This window comes from Artemia sp. Qi Xiang Cuo, chromosome 3 (genome assembly GCF_049724085.1).
Source record: "Artemia sp. Qi Xiang Cuo chromosome 3, ASM4972408v1, whole genome shotgun sequence".
Lineage (NCBI taxonomy): Eukaryota > Metazoa > Arthropoda > Branchiopoda > Anostraca > Artemiidae > Artemia > Artemia sp. Qi Xiang Cuo.
Genome location: NC_142796.1, coordinates 24,713,283 through 24,734,586, shown reverse-complemented (window position 1 = coordinate 24,734,586; position 21,304 = coordinate 24,713,283). Strand labels below are relative to the sequence as shown.

Sequence of the window (21,304 nt, the reverse complement as noted above, 5' to 3'; positions counted from 1 at the left end):
CTTTACTTTTAAAAACTTCTTTTTCGGAAAGCCTTTTTTTAATTAATTACAATAAATAACCGAGTCAAACTCAAAACCAGCAGAAATTAGTACAAGTAGGGCTGACAACCCCCATACCTTCTCAAGACCAGAAGATAATTTTCACTCTACTGAAAAAAATGAACTTGGATTGTCAGTAATATATATACTGATATTTATTCATTGAAGTCTTGATATTTTTTTATTTATTACAGTCAAAAAAGTGAAAACATTTAAGATGTATTTTGTTTTTAGTAAATTGCAAACTATGTTCTAGTCTTGAGTTTTTCCGTTTTATCTAGCCAAGCACCTCTTCAGCTACCTCCTGTGTCACAGTTTTATCTGTGCGCAATCTTAGTCGATGTCTTACAATCGATCTAGACTTCGAGTCGGTTATTGAGATTCAGGTCGAAATCCCCTTCCATTTCTGTACATAGTTTGAACATATCAAAACAGTTTCCTCCATTTTTTCGCTTCTGCCTGCAAAGGCGATGGCGGACTTTGCAAATGAGGGAATAATGATCAAGACCGTTTAGGTACCCTGTATCGAATCCTCGGTATACTCATACCAGGAAATGACCTATACCAGATATACCAGAAAATCCTCTGGGTACCAAAGGGATTAATCCTTGCATAAACAGTTTTGTAAGGAAATCAAAAGTCAACTGTATAGATAGAAGCTAATTGGGACCAAATATCTGTCGATCTAATATCCACCCCCCCTCCCAAGAGCCAAAAATGTAAAGTCGTAAAAATAAAAATTTTCCTACGATACGCCCATGGCTGATCTATCCGAGGAAAAATTCCAAAAAGCCCCTCGGAACCAAATAAAAAAAAATATTAGAGTTGAAATTCGACTTATCAAACTTCCTAGGGTAAAATAATTAGCAAGATACTATCCCGACTTTAGATACATTGGTACTGAAATTAGCAAACTGGAACTCTCCAGATCCCAAGTAACTCTGGTCGGGAAACTCAAGAACCTGTAAAAAAAGAATTCCAGAAAAAAACAACCTAAAAACAAAATCAAAAATTTTGTAATTGTTGAAATTAACTTTCGGTATTATAAGTTTAATAAGACACTATATAATAAATTAGATAATGCATCGTAAAAAAACATTGGTATGTAGTAAAACCGGGATTATATAACCGGGTAAGAAAAATAAATAATTCCAACATTAGACTATATGACAAGTAAATCTTAAATTAGGCGAGGCATAGACGTAAGTTATAAACCAGAACAAGCAGCAAAATACTTCAAAAATACTTGCGGTGAAGTGTTTGTAAACATACGTGACATATAAATAAAGCTGCACAAAACTAAACGGGGAAAAATGTCATATATTTTTAAATGATATCCGTAGTTCGTCTGTAGCGTCTCAAAAGAACAGACACACTAAAAGTGAAAAAGTGAAAAAAATCATTTCCATATAAGACAGCAGTAAAACTAATGAAAACGCAGAGGGGCAATTAAAAGCAAAGTATTCAAAGTATTTTTTTTGTCAGGATATTTCCTCATTTTCCCCCTTTCTTTCCTTGTTTAGCGCTGAATGCAGACTGTGATCTACAAGGAAAATATTTCGTTTTTTTCTTTTGTTTTTTTTTATCTTCGCCCATTTTAGCTATACGGAAAGTCTAGAATTTTTTTCGCTGTCGCGATTTGAGCAGTTTAGTCACTAGATGTATCCTTGAAGTCGTAAATACGACAGATCTGAATTAACAAAACATAGTAACTTTCTGAGTAGCTAAAAAAGTTTTTGAAGTAATAGGTGACCTAATTTTTTTTTTTTTATTGAATCTTAAGACACAGAAGTTTAAGCATTTTATTGGGAACAACCGTTAAATTTTTTTTTATATTTAGCATAAGAGAAAAAAAAATGCACGCTGTATTCCCTGGAATTAAACTAATCTTTTCATTGTACCTCTTTACAAAATAGTAATGTTTAGTTGGATGACGTCCATAACGTCCAAAATCTTTCTAAAGTTTGGCTTTTGTCTAGTCAGATTTTCCACAATGAACCGTTTCTTCTTAGTCTCTGTTTTGAACTATTTTTAGAATTTTAGTAAGTGGCACTTTCACTCAAGGTAGGAGAATCGTACAAGCGGGAAAAATTTGACTCGTAAATAAAACATACCACGTAGAACAAGTGGAACATAATACTCTAATGTTTTTCCCCATTTGTAAACGAATTAAACAAAAAGGTGTCTAAAAAAAGCACCAGGTTTGAAAACGCGGATCACAGATCCACTTTGGTCGATCAATCATACAGTTTGAGTCCTTGTGCGATCTGGTTTAGTCAAGATGCAGCTTGCCTGCTTATCACTCACAATCCGTTGACGGGGATTGGGGTTTATGGAGGGGTAACTACGGTTCTCTAACCGTACAGAATGCAAGTCCTTGTATGATTACAGTTTAAGAAGGGTGTTTCAGAGGAAGGCATGTGAGGTGTTGAAGCCAGCATTAAATGTGACTTTTTCAAATGGGGGCGCACTAAGTCACGAGTTTACAAAAATAGACCCTTTAATCTGTTGGAGATCAAACAAGAAGTTCAACGGGTTCTCCAGGATGTTGATGGGGAAAAGTGTGAGCGAGTGATGGCTAATTTCATGGACAGAACGAGTGCATGTAGGGTTAGCATGAGGGATCATATGTCCGTTATTGTGTTTCACGTATAATCTATAACATCTCCTTTGCTACTTTCGAATAAATAAATGTAATTTATAGTAGATTTAAATCCAGCATTCTTTTTTTAGCCACCCTATATTTAAATTTATGACAAAGAAATGGTTATAAATCTACTACTCTAAGTGCTGTTATCAATAACACATATGACAAATAAAGCCTACACATTCTCGACAATTTAAAGATTTCCGCTTCGTTATTTCAAGGCCGTATGCAGGGGTGCGGGTTTGGGAGTTTGAACCCCCCTTCCCCCGAAATGTTTGTCTGACTCGTAAAAAATGAAACAAGAATGAATATAAACAGATTTTTGATGTGTTTTTTAAGTTTTTCTTACCCCCCCCCCAAAAAATTCTTTTTTACCCCACCCCCACCCCCCAAAAAAAACAAATCCTGGATTCGGCCCTGCGTGATTTAATTTTTGTTTTCTAAATAACTTGTGGATAAAATCCAAATTAGACAAGACCACAGCACCAATCTTGTATCCCAAAACGTAATTTGAGTTGATCATTGTAAAACTTTCAAGCGCAAAATCTATGACTGGCCAATCGGAATAAAGATAAGACATTAAGAAATATAGACGTTGATTTTAATAAAAAAAAAATAGACCTAACTCATGAGACTCGTCTAGGTTTCAACAGCTAGTTAGAAATGGCAGGAATTAGTTATTTAAAAAACAGGGTTGCACGTACACTTCAGTATATCAGATAACTAGACTTTAGTTAAAAGTTCTGTGCCTTAAATAGGGTGCTTGCTTTCGACTAAAATTCAAGAAATGCTTTCTTTGACATGAAAAAAACGTGTCGCCCGTGTGAATTCAAACTCATTGAATTTGTTTTTCGACTTTAATAAGATGATGAAAAAATAAATATTTTAAAAGAGACCGAAAATACTAAATAATATTACAGAGCACCTTGCAGAAAATTCAGATATCATTAATATATTACTGTCGATCTAAGACAACAGAAAAAAAATCCAGCCAATTTCTTTTGACTGATCAGACAGAACAGACAACAATATTAACCCCTTCTATGAATTATATACGCAGCATATGTTTACAGGACGGAACCAACTACAATATTAGCCCTTTTCATGAATTATATAAGCAGCATATGTTTATAGGAGAGAACACACTACAATATTAGCCCTTTTCATGAATTATATAAGCAGCATATTTTTACAGGACAGAACAGACAACAATATTAGCCCTTTTCATGAATTATATAAGAAGCATATGTTTACAGGACAGAACAGACTACAGTATTAGCCGTTTTTGTGAACAATATATGCAGCATATATTTACAGGACAGAACTGACAACAATATTAGCCCCTTTTATGCATTACAACCATTGTGGAGGCTAAAATTGTTAAAGGCAGGAGGCAGTTGCGAATAATTAATGGTCATCTATGATAATTGTTTTCGGGAATTTGCAATTTGACATGGAAAATATCGAATTTAACAAATAAATATGGAAATTAAAGCTTTTCTTTGGCGCGGGTTGAATGCCAAAACGACGAATGGAAGGGGGAGAGGGAGATTGTTTGGTGCCTCGAAAACAGCTTCTCTTACTTTCATATATTCCATTCATGCGTACAGTTTATATTTAGGTTCAATGAATAAGAATACACTCACGCATTTATTCATACACAGTATTTTTACATAATTTCTTGACTCGCAGATTCGGAATTTTACTTTGCTTTCTAGGTAATAATCAAAAACCTTTTAATGTTAGGCACCAAATTAAACTATTTAAGATTCGACTCATCATAAAAATTTTCCCCATTTTCTTCATTGTACCATCCGTCCGGGAAATCTAACTTGCCGTGACATTTCTTATGTTATTTCACCAACATTTAGAGTCCTGGCAGCATAATATCTTGGTTAATAGTGCCTTTCAACGGAGTCTATAAGTACACGTTAAGTCTTTTTGAAGAGGTAATAAGGGAGATATTTTTAGAGGGGAGATTTTTTTTGTAATGAAAAAGCTGGTAAACAAAAGAAAATAGAAGTATTGATTAAGGAAACGCACAAATTCAGGTCAATTGATGGTATAGTCAATAGGTGAATAATAATTGAAAAACATCAACATATAATAGTTATTGAGCATCAGTAAACAAATAGGATAAAGGCTAAAATAATGATGGTAACATGATGAGAAGACAGTTATAGTTCTCAGTAAAATCAGGTCTTTGGTCCCCATGCCTTTTCACTTTAGGACCTAGAATCTGAGTAGCAGTTTAATAATTTCGGTACCTGGAGGTATCTAGGGTCGGAATAGAAGCTTGTTACAGGGGCGGATCCAGGATTTTTTTAAGGCGGGGGGGGGGGCAAAATAGGTTGATCCGATAAAAAAATTTAGGGGGGTACAAAATAGGTTTATCCGATAAACTTGCGTTAGGAGCAAGTTTAATTAACGCAAGCTTTGAGTTAATTAAGTAAATTACACTACTTTAAACTACACTAGTGGGGGGGGGGGCCTCCCCTCCCTCCGCCACGGGCTTGCTAATTTAGATACCTCTGGAAATCTAACTAATTAATATAGATGGTATTATATTGTTTCCCTTATAAAGGAATGCCATGTGCTACTTAGAAACTTAATCACTTTTCGGCCTTCATAAGTTTTCAATTTGGTTTCAAGAGGTGGAGCCTCTGGAAAATCCTTTCTTATTTTTTTTTCTCGGTTATAGAAATCGTAAATACTTTATAGCAAGAGGAGAATTTTAAAACTTGCAAATTTACATTTTTGTTCTTACCGGAAGGAGGTAGAGGTAATAAATCAGCGAAGATGTATTCCCGATTTACTTTTATCTGTATTATTAACTGTATTTTCTTAGCATAACTGAGTTGAGCTCGATTTAACAAAACTTAGTTATCTAACATGTCTACTTTTTCGCTTTTATCACTTTATTTGTCAGAAAGTTCACTAAGTGAACAAAGAAAATTTATGAGACTTTTGCCAATAGAACGGAAATTTTGGCAGAAAATTCAAAATTGCTATAACGTGAGCCGTATAATGACAACAATAAAAATTTTATACCTCTTATTTCTTTTTACAAGAAATAAAGTAAACTCCAGCATTAAAAATACTGCCTCAGAGTGAGTGATTTTAATACACAGCTGCATCATTCAATCTGGGAAACCCTAAATGAATCATCGTATTTTGCAAGAGGTAAGTCTTTTACCATAGAGGCAAGCATGAGCTGTCGATTTCAAATTTCTTGCCAGAAATTCTTTGTAGATATCAAAGAACGAAGAATTTTTAATAGTAAGTTCGTAGTCAGCTTTTTAGTTAAATTATGAATCCGTTCGTCAAGAAAAAAAAAGTTCAAAGTTAACTAAGAATTACAAAAAAAGGCAAAATCTACTTATTAGTTAAATAATAAAGCAAGTCGATCGAGGCTCTGTTTATCAAGCATTCAACAAGTTGGAAACCTTTCTTCTTATACATACTACGATAGTATGTACATTACTCTTTGGATTTCACCCATCACCCATCTTAGATACCTTTAAATTTATTAGGCATCAAAATTAGAAGGCTCTGGCCCGACGTTAGATTCAAAGGGGCCCAACCAGAGTTGCCAAGGCTTTGAAATAAACTTTACCAGTTTTTCAATGAAGATTGTGTCACCAGAGATTAATTTGTACAATTCAAACAGCAAATTAAACATTTGGCACTCCAAAAAGAAAATATTTGAAAAACTAAAACTTGAACAGATATCCGAGTCAGTAAGGAGCAAGTAAATCCAAGATGTATCGAAAAATTTGATTGTACCACAAAATTTCCAAATGTGCCGTATTGTGATAGGACCTCTAAATTATACCAAAAACAGTACAATTTTACCGGGTTGGCAACGCTGGGCCCAACCCGGGTACCAAAGAACTGACTTCCGTTTCATCAAACAGTTATTGGTAGAATTAGTTATCTCGGTTCCAAAAGAATTCTTCATTTATGGTCTTTAGTAAAAATTAAGGAAAATTTATACGATGCTTGCACATTTATTAATAGGCTTAGCCGTAATGAAGCTAATTCTTGCTTAGAAAAATGTTACATTTAAACTGACTTAAATTTCAGTAGTCGAAGCACTTTGGATAACAATATTAAAAGGAATAGAAAGACCACATAAATAGTTAACGAAGCAATGAGTGACACCAGTTGGGTAACATTTGCCCTCCCCTCTGTATTTAAAAAAAAAATATCTGTTTTGGTATTTTCATTGAAAAACACTCGTTTTGGTAATTTAATGGAAAAAACTGCCCCTTCCCATAGATTTTAAAAATACGTTTATTCCCTCCCTCAAATGTTTTCGTGAATTGTCGCCGCTGGAAGCAATAAATGAACTTAACATTTATATATTTAATAAACTTAAGAAAGATATTCACTGGTTAATGGAGACACAGTCAAATATTCAAAATGTTTAGTTCGTTCAAACCATGGAAAAACAGTAGATTGGAACGAATTCTGTTTCATACTCACCTGCCATCTAGTCTCTCAAAGCAGGGTTGTAATACCAGGCTTTAATATTGACTTTTAATATAGATAAACTATACTGATAGTATTAACCTGGCGCAGCGGTCTTCAAAACACGGTGATTACTAGGAGTCAAGTGAAATTTCCTCAAGTGACTGATAGCCTGACGCTTAAGTCATCATAATTTATTTGAGCATTACGACACGAGATGGTTCCTATCTTGTATTTATCCATGGTTCAAACATAAAGAAAACGGCTACAATGACAACAATTAAATATTAAAAATAGTTCTAGGTGGAGTTATTAAAATAAAACAACCTCTAATATGTATGTACAAGATTATATAAAAATACAGTATCTCTGTCAATGTCTATGAAATAGGGCTGAATTACCCTGACCAGGATGGAGAACTCTTTACTAGCTTCAAGACAAAATCACTGATAGTTCCATTAGTTTCAATCACTCGCAAAAGTTTTAAACATTGTTAGTCTAGAATCCAGGAATATAACCATACGCCTGGAAGGAAGATAGAAGAATGTATATAAGCCACAAGAGGAAAAATATTGAGCAGCTTATATATTTGGTAACGGTAGGTCCTCCAAGTTCAGCTCTGCCAAAGATGTTGAGTTTCCGCCGAGACACTAATAGAGTGATAGCGAGTATAGCACATACAGTGAAAACTACAACTCCAAAACTTAAACTTCCAGCTCTGACGACGAATTTGTCTCCCTGAAAAAGCAAGGAACAGTTAGAAAAGAAACGTCAAGATCAAAATTCAAGAAGGAAAAATATAATTCAAATAACAAACAAATAGACCACATTTTCTAACTAATTCCAACAATTAACATATAAAAAGAAACAAACAGGCTTGGCTATTCAGAAGAAGGTTTAATGCTTTAGTGGCTTTTTTACTCGTGCAAGTACACTACAATAGATTGACTTATCAACAATTCGCTCAAGGCTTTAAGTGACTTATAAAGGGATAAAAAAAGTGAAACAAACAAAAAATAAAACAGGACCAGTGTTTCTTTATTCGCAACGTTCTTTGCTTTTTCTGGAGCTAAGGGCGATAGTTCCGACCAATGTCAGGGGAAGAGGGATTCCAACTCCAAGCAAGATTATTTATCTATATGTGACGGAAATAAGACCAATTCTGGCACATGGTGAAGGAGTCTGGTGAAATTCGACTCAGGCTAAAACCCACATAACCTCTTTGATAAGAGTAGAAAGGCTAGCCTGCCTAATAATAAACTCAATGTATCACGGAGCTACCACGGAATTCGTGGAGCTATGAGTATACCTGCCTAATAATAAACTCAATGTATCATGGAGCTACCACGGCATCCATGGAGTTATGAGTATGACTTCAACTTATAGAAAATTTATAGAACAAGCAATGAAAGTGCTTTCAGGATGCAGAATATCAATCAATGGACTCAGATACAGTAGATACAAAATGGAAAGATCAGTTGGTATGTGGATGCCTGTAACTCGTTACTGCTTCAGTTAGAGTACCTACAGATGCCCAAGCATAATATTTTCTCATTGATAAGGATTTCCCATCAAAAGGCAATTTCAGTAGGGAAGATTTACGTAATGAATAGAAAAAAGTCGTGTATGACTAACTAAGTTAGAACTAGAGTTTTCCGAAAGTCATAGTTTCGTCTTGTAAGATATTTGCTTCAACTGCCTCCGTGGTCCAGTCACTGCCGAAATCAAAGTCACTAAATCTGACGTCGTCGTCGCTAGACGGATAGCAAAGCACAAAGTAAAAGCTCATTTATCTGACTGGTCCCATTTTTTAATTCAGCTATTTTATCTACAATTTTTGTTGTTTTATTTTGTATTTTTGGGCCCCTTTTTCGTTTCTTTGTCAGTTTTATTGATGTAGTTTGTTTATTTTCTCCTTTTTTTCTCTTAAGTGCTCCGTGTTGTTTTGTGTTAATTCGACAGACTTTTGAATATATTTTACTGTTAAGACTAATCGAGATAATAGTCGCCATTCCTAGATTCGCTTCTAACGGCAATTTTTTCTCCCTTACCAGTTTTTATTAAAACACGGTTTTTACTTTTGGTTACAATGGGCTATGGTTTGTTCTTTACTAGGTTGCAGGAACCACTGCAACCATGATAAATAAATAGATCAGTACTGCTTCATTGAAATAACTCATAATACGGATGGTGAACGAACTAGTGGAAAATCAGGAATGAGTTAGGACATACTAGAGTTTCCCTGATTTGGATGGGGAAATGACAAGTTGTCACCTAGGGTAATTTCCAACAGTCTTCATAGGTGAAATGTTTGGAATAAGACAAGTAGATAAAAAATAGAAACTGTAGGTTGGCATATATATCCTAACTTATCTCCAAGCACGCTCAAGGATGTTGAGAATGTTAAGAGCAGACAAAAAAGCTATTTGGAACGCTTTGAAGCATTAAACAGGATATCATCCAAATGAAACTGAATTGCACCGATGTGGGATCCATAAAACTCTGGAATTACAGGGAAGGAATTTGCAGGTGAAGCAGCTAAGAGTGGGGCATCACTGACATCACTAGGGGATCATGGATAGACATCTCATCTCTCAAAGCTGCTGGAAAGTGAAAATAAGGTGACTGAGCAAAACTGACCTAGAAAGGTGGGATGCAATAAAACAAAGGAAGTGATTCAAAAGTTTCATCCTACGCTGCCTAAATATTATTTACGATTTAATAGGCATGCAGTACGAATGGTTACTAAAACCACTAAAGGCATCGAGGATTTTTGCAATCATATCACCCGAAAAGGAGAGCTAATTCTCCACTTCGCCAATAATGTGAGAAGGTTACAAAAATGATTAGTTGTCCAATAGAAGAATTTCTTTCTTGGATTAGATTCTTGCTCTTGATATTTCATAAATTAGATGTTAAACTGGATGTTGACACGTTACTGCTAAATTGGATATTAAGCATAAATTGGAAACTAAATATTAGTTTCTCTCGCCACGACTCTTCAGCAAAGTCCTGAGCCTCGACATGGTTTGGTGAATCCACAGATAATACTAATGCAGGTAGTTCGCATTGACGTTTTAATAATATCGAAATTCTGCTTGTATAAACACCCGGTAGTTATTGATGCTAGCGATTAGGCTGAAGTGTTTTTTTTTTCTACGTTGAAAGCAGCCATTATCACCTAATGTTATTTAAATATGACAGTCAATTAGAATCTTCTAAGAATATTGCACAGTCTGATGGAAAAGCAGTGTGGTCTAAGAAATTATTTACGTCTAGCCTACGGGTGGCAAAAGACCAATTCAATTTTATTATTTTTGAATTTAGCAAAAAAGCATGCCAATATAATTACACAACAAAAGTTTTTAGAAAAGTGCAAAGTAAATAAACTAATTCCAAAATCGTTTCGTTTTAATTATCATTTAAATACATATAATGAAGAAAAGCACACGAGAAAGGTAAATTTACTAAACCTAAACCATGTGCTGAAAGATAAACGTTTCCAGCGATCACAAGTTGTAAAAGAAATAGATTGTTTAAAATATAGCCTTTGTAATTTCATTAATACAAATGATTTCCAAAAAATTATATCAATCTTTAAAAATTCTTTTCAACATATTCTAAGATTATCTAAGGAAAGACTAAACCAAAAAATTTTGCAGTTAAAAAGGGAAAAGGAAAAACAAACACTATCAATGTATAAGCCTAATTATTTCCCAGGTCCTGGGGTGATTAATTTAAGCAAAAAGGATTTAACCAAAGAACAAAAGGAAATCCTTGAAAGAGGTATAAAATTTGGAATAAATCCTAAAAATGTACTGATAGAGGAAATTATTTCAAAGATTGAAACAGGGATCCATAAGTTTACAAAAGATATAAATAATATAGATGAATTAAGACTAAGGGTAGTGAATATTTTAACAGATTTTGTTAGTTATAAATAAAAATTTAAGAACAAATATATAAAAATTTTTAAATATATTGAAAAAGATTATTATCTAATAATGACGAAATCGGATTAGAGCAATACAGTTTTAATAATAGAAAAAGATGATTATGAGAGTAAAATAGAAACAATTCTAAGTGATACTTCAACATATAAAAAACTTAACTCGGACCCAACTGATTTGTATGCTAAAAGATTAAGAAAAGATTTAGAGGGTCTTAAAACAAATGGAAGTATCACACACCAGATGTATCACAAGTTCTTTCCAAGGGGATCAGTTAGCCCTAGAATATATGGTTTGCCAAAAATACATAAAACAGGCATCCCCTTAAGACCTATTGTTTCAACAACCAATTCACCAACGTTAAAAATAGAGAAATGGTCATCAATGACACTTAAACAATTATTATATCTCCAAAATTAGTATATAAAAAACTAAAAATTTTTAATAGACAAACTTATAATTGTAGAAATATAAGAAGAATCTATATTGTTCAGTTTTGATATAAAATCCATGTATACGTATATTCCTTTTGATAAATCGTTTAGTATTTTATCCAAAAAACTTGATGAACGAAAAAATGAGATAGAAGAATTACCTTCGGGAATTGAACTGGAAACTATATTAAATTTAGTCAAAATAACTAGCAGATATACTAATTATTTCAAGTTTAGAGATAATTTTTACCATCAAATTAGGGGTTTAGCAATGGGAGGGCCTTTAAGTCCGTTGTTAGCAAATATTTATGTAGAATATGTTGAAAATTTAGCTATAGAAACATATTTTTTAAAACCCAAATTTTGGGGCTGATATATGGATGATATTTTAGTTATTTGGAATTACGGGGAATCAGACATTGAAGGTTTCTTGGAACATTTAAATAATTTGGGAGGAGAGTTAATTTTTACAATTGAAAAGGAAACAGAGAATAAGTTATCGTTTCTAGATATTTTGATCCATAGAAATAATAATGAACTAGCATTTTCAATTTACCGTAAACCGACTAGTAACAACCGTTATTTGTCTTTCAAATCAAATCACCCGATCCAAGTAAAATGGGGTGTGGTTATTTCTTTAGTGGAGAGGGTATTAAAATTAATATCACCAGGATACATAAGAAATGAACTAATTTTTATTAAGGATATTCTAATAGGTAATGGCTATCCGGAAAAAATGATTTCTCAAATAATTGAAAAAGAGGAAAAAAAGTTGACGGAGCCAAAAATATTAGAAGAAGATGGGTCAAATCAAGAAACAAATTACATAACTTTGCCTTTTGTACCAATTTTATCAAAAAAATTAAGAAGAGAATTAAAAAAACATAATATAAATACAGCATTTAAATCAGGACATAATATAAGCTCGTTGTTAAATAAAGGGAAAGACAAGATACCGAGAAATTTGCAAAAGGGAGTATACAAAATTCCATGTTCTTGTGGAAAATTGTATGTGGGTAGAACGCAACAAACTTTAGAAAATAGGCTAGAACAACACAAGAATGCAATAGATTACGCTCTAAAACAAAACAAAACACCAGAAACGTTTGAGTCAGCGGTTGCAGAACATATTTATAATTTTCCTCATCACAGTATTTTATTTGATCAAACAAAAATAGTAGATACGTCTGTAGGACTTTTACAAAGCTTCAGGGAAATTATAGAAATAAAAAAGATAATATATGGGGGTACTAGTATCAATAGAGATGAAGGGGAACGTGGGATCAATTCAATTTATAATAGTTTAATTAAAATGCAGGCAAGATATTCAACCAATACTGATTTTAATAATATTTCTGAAACGAAAGATGACCTTGCGAACAAAGGTCAGAATGGGTTAAATGATGAGAAAAGTAAACGAACTGCAGCTAAGCTTGCAACAAAACGAATCCATTCAATTTATAATTCATAAAATGGTTGATGAACTTGTGAAATTTAATTAAGGGCTATGGACCGGGGGGTTAGTTGACCTTTTATTGTTTTGGTCTAAGTATAAATATATTCTTCATTTTTGATAGATTTCAATTTATATACTGGGAGGAGGCGAGTAGAATCAATATAGACATTCAGTACATGGAAGTGTTTATTTAATATATTTCCATTTATATACTGAGAGGAAACCAGTTGAAAGACATTCAGTGCATGGAAGTGTTTAATTAATATGTGAGTTTTGTTCTTATTTTTTTATATTTTTCTTTTGTTTTTGATTTTTGTTCTCTTTATGTGTTTTGTTTTTTTTTTTTTAATTTAATTTAAGTTGTTTTTTTTTTTTGCTTTATTTATTTATTTTTTTTACGTTTATAAATTCTACCGGTTTTGGGACTCAAAAATTAGGAGATTTTTTGCATAATTAATTTTTTTTTATTTAAATGCTTTTTATAAAATTAAAAACCGTTTTTCGTGTTTAAAAATTTTTTTTGTTTTGAAGTAATTTCAAGTAACTTGAAAAAAAAAAAAATGGGCAGTGAAAAAAAATTGCCATTTGTACCAGATTCAGGAATGGTAATCGTAATTTCAATTAGTTTTAATAGTATAATGTTATTTTGAAAAAAGAAAACTTACATGAATGTTGATATAGAGCCTGGAACCCATCGAAAAGGTAAAACTTACAGCCCCCCCCCCCCCCCACCTGAAAACAAGTAAAATTACTTTTTCGCGTGGGTAGCACCGATGTGCGCCCTTTTTTCTTGTGTTTTTATATTAGTTTTACCATCATAGAACGAGCAATCCGCAAGACAACATGTCGACCGATTATGGAATTACTTTTATGGTATTACTAATAAAAGAGTAGATGTTACAGCCAATTCGATGTTACATGCCATGGCCACATTATCGCCATAGATTTATTACACAAATAAGTACAATGTGATACAGATAAACATTGCCATAGTACTTGCAAATAAATAGCCGATAGGGATCGAAAAAAAAATAGTAGTATCAGTAGTTCATTCTCTCCCTACAAAAAGAAAAAACAAAAAATAATATGTGAGTATATACAATATTAAATGAAAATCTAAGAAAACAGAGAAATGACTGCAAACACTCTAGAACAAAAAAGTGTAAAACAAAAAAAAATGTGGAAATAAGTGATGGTAATAGAGAAGCAGGTGTAAATAACCCGTTTTGCCTACTTCAAACGCCCACACCCTAGAAAACCCTTGCTGAGGAAGTAGAAGAAAAAGCATAAGAATCTGATGAAACACATGTTGTCTGTAATTTATTACATAATAATACTTCTATGGTTATGGCTAAGGCTGAATATCTCTCTACTTTTCTTCATTGCATGAGGCCATCAAACTTAAATATTTTTTCTAGTTCTGAGGAGGTGAATTCCGTAAATTTTCTAGTGCAAAGAATTAATAAAAATAGTCAGTTTTCAGTCTTAAATTCTTACCTTAACTGCATGGTATATAGAAGCGAGAACCCAGGGTAATCCAAGTCCAAGGAAGACATTAACAGAGTTACTGCCCGTAATGTTTCCAATAGAGTTATCTGCACTATTTTCTTGGCAAGCGGCCACCTTGCTGGCAAATAAATCTGGAAGAGATGTCCCCAGGGCAACAAATGTTATGGCTAGAAAGAAAAATAATTTTTAAGTGGGAGAGTTCTATCCCGGTTTCTAGGGCTATAATGAGAGAAAGATTGAAATGGCTAGGACACGGTCTGCCGGGGAAGGACGACGGATTGCCAAAGATCGTCGTTTTCAACCAGCCACCTAGGACCAAACAAAAATTAGGTCATCCCCGACTGGGGTGGGAAAATGTCGTAAGGAAGAATTTAAGGGAAACTAGAATTTATTGGGGGGGAGTAAAGAGGAACGTTTTAAATAGATCGGGATGGGGAGTGTGCGTGTTTTTATGAGTTGTTAGTAGTAGCAGTAATAGGACTTATGCACTTTTCAAGGAAATTTATTTCCAACGCCAGACAGGGACATAATTTTGAGAGCGTGATTGCCGAACCTTTAATAACCAGTGGTTGTCTGGCCTAACGGCAGAATATTATAAGACTGCAAAACTAGAATTTTCGATTTCCTGCCAAATTGAACTTCTTCAAGTTTTTAAGTAACGTCTGTGAAATATATTGATAGAAAATTTCTATTAACGACTAAATGGGCAGAGATTTATGTAATTCGATTTAATCTTCTCAGACACCATATAGATTCGACATTTGATGCTAGTTTTGTGCGTTGAATCGATCGCCATAGTGCTCGTTTGATTCGAAATTGGGTTTAAATTTGATTAGAAATAACAATTGATTCGCCTGAGACCACAATTATCTCTAAAGTTGCCAATATTTATTTAGGTTACTCAGACTGAAAATTCTGAGTTATCAAATAGGCTTTCATCAGTGTTTCAGTTGTAATTAAGAATTTACAAATTAATTATAATTGGGAATTTCGCAAGGTTTGGAAACATTTGCACTTTTTTTTTAATATTGGTTGGAAGGACAAGGCACGACAAAAAATTTGGGAAATGACTTCAAAACGCTTCAAAAGTCTGAAAGCATGACTGCACGTATTAAAATATAAACGTATGATGGTGTAAATGAATAATAAAATATAGCAGAGTGCAGGCCTGTATTTACTAAGATATGGTCAGTCATACAAGAGCACGGACATAAGAATTTATTAATACGTAATGTATGAAAACAAACAGCTACCTTAACGCTGAATATAAAAATAAACAGATATGAAAAATAGCAGTTTTATTTATTTTTTTATAATATTCTTTCCATTCATCTATCGTCCTATCTTTTCACTTCTTATTCCTTCTGTTGTGAGAGCGAAACTTTCAAAAGCGGTCAACATTCATTTTGAAACTCATACTGAAAATTTTCCACCATCAATTGGGCTTTATTTGGGTTTTCATCAGCATTTTAATTATAAATAATACTTTGTTCAGAAACCAGAGAAAACCTAAAGATAGGTAGAATTATTCTAACAAAAATAAAAGTGCAACAAATATAAATACAATATTAAAAATCAATTGAAACAATCAACATCAAATACCCCCCCCCTTCCCGCCAGGTTCTATGGCCAGTCCGACAGAGAGAAAAAAAAAGCGAAAAACGACTCCAACTAAGAAAAAAAACTTACAAGCAAAAAACCCAACGAACACATCTAGCATCAAATAGCTCCCTACAAGGCTCTATGGCCGGAATTGGGGGAGAAAGAAAATGAAAAAAAACAATACTGTAGCAAAAAAACAAAAAAAATGATCCATGACTACCCTCATAAAACCCAGCCAGTATAGGCATCCTCAGTGGCATTAATTTGTGGAAATTAAGAGGGACACAAATTTACTTATCAAAATATAGGGAAGGGAATTTTTTTCAAAATTTTTGTGAAAAAAAATTCTTCAATAAAACCACCCAGAAAGCTATTTTTATAAGTTTAGGGGGAGGAGGAAATTACCCTTTCCTCATCCCCTCATTTGATGCTACTAGGATTCCCGTATCGAACCTAGATATCTTCGGTAACTTCTCCAGTATTTCTTTGCTAAAAAACAAAGCCGAAAACCTTTAGGTTAATCTTGAGCAATATTAAAGCCAGAAATCCACTCATTCATATCTTATCAGGGAAAACATAGAGGAAACCAATTATTTTTGTTTTTCCCTTGCGCCTGAATTAAGCATAAGAATTGACTAAAGCAGTAAGGGTCTAAATAAATTCTAATTTTTTTAATTAGACCATTATAAGCCCAAGAGAGTGCTGGATGAAAAAAGCGAATATAATATTTGAAAATTGTCTCCAAAAATAGCAGTTAAAAAATTACCTGTGGCACCATAAGAAAAAATTTCCAAAATAAAAATTACCATATAAATTAGAATTACCTGTGACCCCATCCTTCAGCCCAACTAAACAGCCAAATATAGCAGCTATATCTCCAATAATAGCAGTTAAAAAACCAATCACAGCCATTGAAGCAAAAAAACAGAGCCAACCTCCAAGAAGACCGGCAGGTGGTACCAATGCGAATAAAATCTAGAAATGTATATTTGCTTATTAGCAATTTTTGGAGGAGTAAAACAGTCACCAAATAAATAGCAGTATAAGAATTACCAAATCTCGTATCTCTTCCCAGCTGTTGAAACAAGAATTATAAAACTCAGAGCTGGCGTGATTAAATCTGGCCGTTGGAAGACTAGTGGGACAATTTAATGTTTTATCCTAGTGAATTTTATTTTTCTCTTCCCCATATGCTCCATCTTTTATACTTTATTTTATTAACAGTTAATATTAGAACCCTTTAAGATCATGATACCCCGGTATGGCTTTTTGTCTTAACTTTGTAACAATCAAACTGTACTGAAAAAATTTAGAAATGTGCTCTTGTTTTTTATTTACTGTGGCCTGGAAATTCCATATTCTTAATTATTAATTGAATGCGATTTCATTTTGCAGGGCCAAAGAAGGCTGAAACTGAGATTGGATTTTTGAAAAACGCCCAAACAACCAGGCATCGTGATATTCTTCCCTCAAATTTTATCCTCAAACGACCTCCAAGGGTTGTCATAGGACCATTTCCAAATCTGACAGAAATAAAAGCAAAACATATGCGGCATGGAATAGCGTTATCCATTAATTTCGTGCCGGAATATAATATTACTATTTAGTATTTTGTTTTTACCTATGTGTTATGTTGACTGATGATATGTATTTGCGACACAGACAGCAATTTGGCAATGGTCATGAAAGTATTTTTTGTTTTTAGAATAAACTGATTTGATTTGTAGTTCTATTAAAAACAAGACAGCTCCAGTTAATTTGAACAGTAAAAGCACTCCAATAAGTAAAAATTGGTATTTGCAATCTTTATTTTTATGTTTCTAATCTCGCCAAGGTTTATTATTTCTTTTAGTCTGGTCTGCTATTATTTCTTTGCCGTCACAACCGTCAGTAATTCTTTGGGATTTCAATTCTTTTGAACAAACAAAACAAAAAAACAAGATATTCAAAAACATTTATTTAATCCAATGGCGGTTAATACTAGTTTATAACTTTAATAACTAGTAGTCCTTAATAACTAGTAACTTTAATAACTAGGTTAATAACTAGTAGTCAACTTCACAGCACCAAGTCCTACAAAGGATAATATAGGATTCGGATCCTTACATTTAGCATAACAAGAATCCGTAAAGTGATTGCACTTCCAAAACTATCAACAAAGAAAATCACACAAATCATAGCCAAGGAATTGCACTTACCAAAGTAAGAATAGGTGCCAAAGGACGCAGAATACTTCTATCTAACCAAATGAAAAAAAAAACTTTGTAGCAAGGTGGAGACTCGTTGTAAGGTGGGGGCTCGACTAGAGGGGCTGTGTCCCCATGGGGCAGATTTAGCCCCCTTAAGTAGTTTGAATTCAGTTTACAAAATCAAGAAGTAAATGTAAGACATTTCATTAGACGATGCTGAGCTTGTTGTTCAACGGACACTCCGGTTTTCACTGAAATGTTTTCAATTTGTAGAACCTGCCGGTCGTTTATTGAAAATGAAGTAGATTTGAGATTTATTTCGGATAGAAATAGGAGTTATAGGATGTAACTGTAATCGTGGAATAATTTGAACCTGAAACTGGTTCTATGACGGCTATTACGCAGAAACACAAGCTATTTCAAATGAAAGTAAAGAGCAACATTAAACCATAGAACAACAAGAAATATTTATAATGCTTTAGTAAAAAACCTTTATGAGTCCAACAAATGCAGTTAACTGGTAGTTGCAAGTGTTTTATAAACCAATTGGCTTTTAAACGTTCGAACAAAATATCCCATTTTTTTAAGGCAATTGCGTGTCAAGAAGTCCTTTCATACTTGAGGTATTGTGAAAAGTACTTACTATCCAGTTCCTACCTCTCCTGAACATACATTTTTAAAGAACTAAGGTCATACATAAGACTTTAGCTTAAAGAGTGAGAGATAGAGGAGGGGATCCCCCCTCATATAATTTCTTATTACATAATTTCTAGCTTTTTTTGTTTTAATACCTCTATTTCAAAAAAGAAAACTAGTTTTTCTTTCATTTAATTTCCATTCGCTTTTAATACCATACCCAGGGCCACTCTTGATATGAGAGGGCAACCGCCTTATCAAACCCCACTCTCTAAGGTAAAGTCCAACTTTTGAAGACAATACTTTGATATTAAGAGTTCATTTAGTGTATTTGTGTCTCGAAATAAGCCGTAATTTCCAAAATAAAATCTCGTTCCGTATCAACAGAGGGGTTTCCGTTGCCTCAGCAGTATGAAACCTTCAACGAAAATTTCATATTTTGCACATAGTGGTTTTAGGGTTCTTGTGCATGCTTAACTTCATCATGTAATTTTCATAAAGATTCCACTCCTTTTTAGGAACTTTAACCTTCCTTCCCTTAATTGTTAAGTTTTCATATGATAATGGTTTTTGATGAACAACATTAAAACTAATACATTTTGTATATTTGGGATCCGAACAGATAAGTAATTTTGTTATTACATACATTGTAATCGAAAGTTCGTTTTTAAGTTTTTCAATTTCTATTGACAAAGGTTGTTCTTAACGCATAGTTTTTCACTATGATTTTTTCTTAATCAAGGCACTCTTAAATCTGAGGGAGGATACCCCATCTTGGTTCAACCTCCGTTTTTCTTATTCAAGTTTAATATGTATGCAACAATATCTCAATACTGATAATCATCCCTGTGATAGTATACCCCTTTAAATATTTCTGAGGAGGGTCCAAAATATCACAAATGAATTTGGGGTCATCATTTCTACAGTTTTCAAAAGTTGTTTGGAAAAGTCCTTGTTACAAAGATACCCTCTCCTACCCCTCCCTCTCGTGCAGGTAAGTATATAATCGTTTGTAGCGTGCTTAACATTTAAATAATAAGAGGTGAACTATTGCCCCGCACCGCCAACATTATGAGGTTATAATATAAATTCTATCTCCAACAACACCCCTTGTATGTATTTAATGTTGTGAATTTTTGGCGTAAAATTCCCCTTTTCGAGGATTCAGACACACCCCCTCACACACAGAAAGATCCACTCGCCCTTGCCCGTAATAGCTGAAGTACAATTACACTCCAAAGTACACAATGTTATGAAGCCTCACATAAATCATCTCAGTTGAATAGATTTCTTACAGTTTGTTACCACTGAACCCTTTGATTACCTGAAATAAGACACTCGTGTATACACTGAGCGTTCAGGGCTCTGTTTTTAATTTGATTTTTGCAGTAATGTTAATGGATAATTTTTATTTGGATTTTTTGGGGATAAATGTTTTTTCCTGTTGCAATTTTGTATTCTTTTGGCTTTTTCATACTTTTGTGGATTAGTAAGCATATCTATGCTTAACTACATGCACATGTCATTCCCAGAAATTTTATGAAGCAAAAATTTGTAAAGTTTTTTTTGTTTTTTTTTTATAAACGGCTTTCATCTGCGAATCGTAAATTTTGTCTGGCTATTTTAAACCCTATTGAGGTATGTATTGCAGAAGCAAACGATGTTAGCCTACTCTTTTAGACCCAGAGGCAATCCGAGAGCATTTTGTAAAAATGTTATTATAAAAAGTATATATTATTTTTAAATAAATAAAAATCTTGATAATACGACATCCTGATCATTTTAGTCCTTTTCTGATAAGTAAGTGGAGTTAATAATTACAATTTCACTCCAAGTTTAAAAATTAGAAAAATGCAGGTCTCATACCTTCCAACCGAATGTAAGAAAGTGCATAAAATAGTCGAATCTAGACGCGTTCTCTAAATCCCCCCCATTCACGTTCATGGCATCACGTAGCTGACTGAGCCATGTTTCATGATGAACCTCAAAGTCCCTCAGAGTCGTCGAGGTCATCTTAGTGATTCTCTTCAGCATAAGGTTGAATTCTACAAGAAAAGCGATATATATAAGCAGCATAAATAACAAGAGTAATATGGCTAAATGGTTTTTTTACGCAAGAACACCAATGACGCGTTGGTAGAGCACAGGCAATAATTCCTTAGCGAATTAAATTAAAAAAAAAGGGTTTTATAACTGAAAGTAAGGAGCAGCATTAAAAATCAAAACGAACAGAAATTATTACGTATATGAAGGGTTGTCCGCCTTTTCAATACCTTGCTCTTCAAGGTAAAGTTTTTAGCACTTTTAAAAAAGCTTCCTATTGTAATTAAACGGCCCTTGTGTTTCAGGAGCCGTTCTCCGCAAATTGG

At 33.5% G+C, this 21,304-nt stretch overlaps 1 protein-coding gene across 1 annotated transcript in view; it reads right to left on the bottom strand.

Moving 5' to 3' along the window:
• Nucleotides 1–3,270: 3,270 nt before the first annotated feature.
• LOC148953904 (sodium/calcium exchanger 1-like) overlaps nucleotides 3,271–21,304 on the bottom strand; it is a 177,581-nt gene continuing 159,547 nt past the window's right edge. The window contains exons 13-16 of the mRNA XM_089086009.1: nucleotides 20,802–20,980; nucleotides 16,935–17,085; nucleotides 14,497–14,675; nucleotides 3,271–7,897 (exon numbers count right to left, since the gene is read on the bottom strand). Of these exons, the coding sequence (XP_088942135.1) occupies nucleotides 7,658–7,897; nucleotides 14,497–14,675; nucleotides 16,935–17,085; nucleotides 20,802–20,980 (749 nt within the window). The 3' untranslated portion in view covers nucleotides 3,271–7,657. The remainder of the gene's footprint in view (nucleotides 7,898–14,496; nucleotides 14,676–16,934; nucleotides 17,086–20,801; nucleotides 20,981–21,304) is intronic.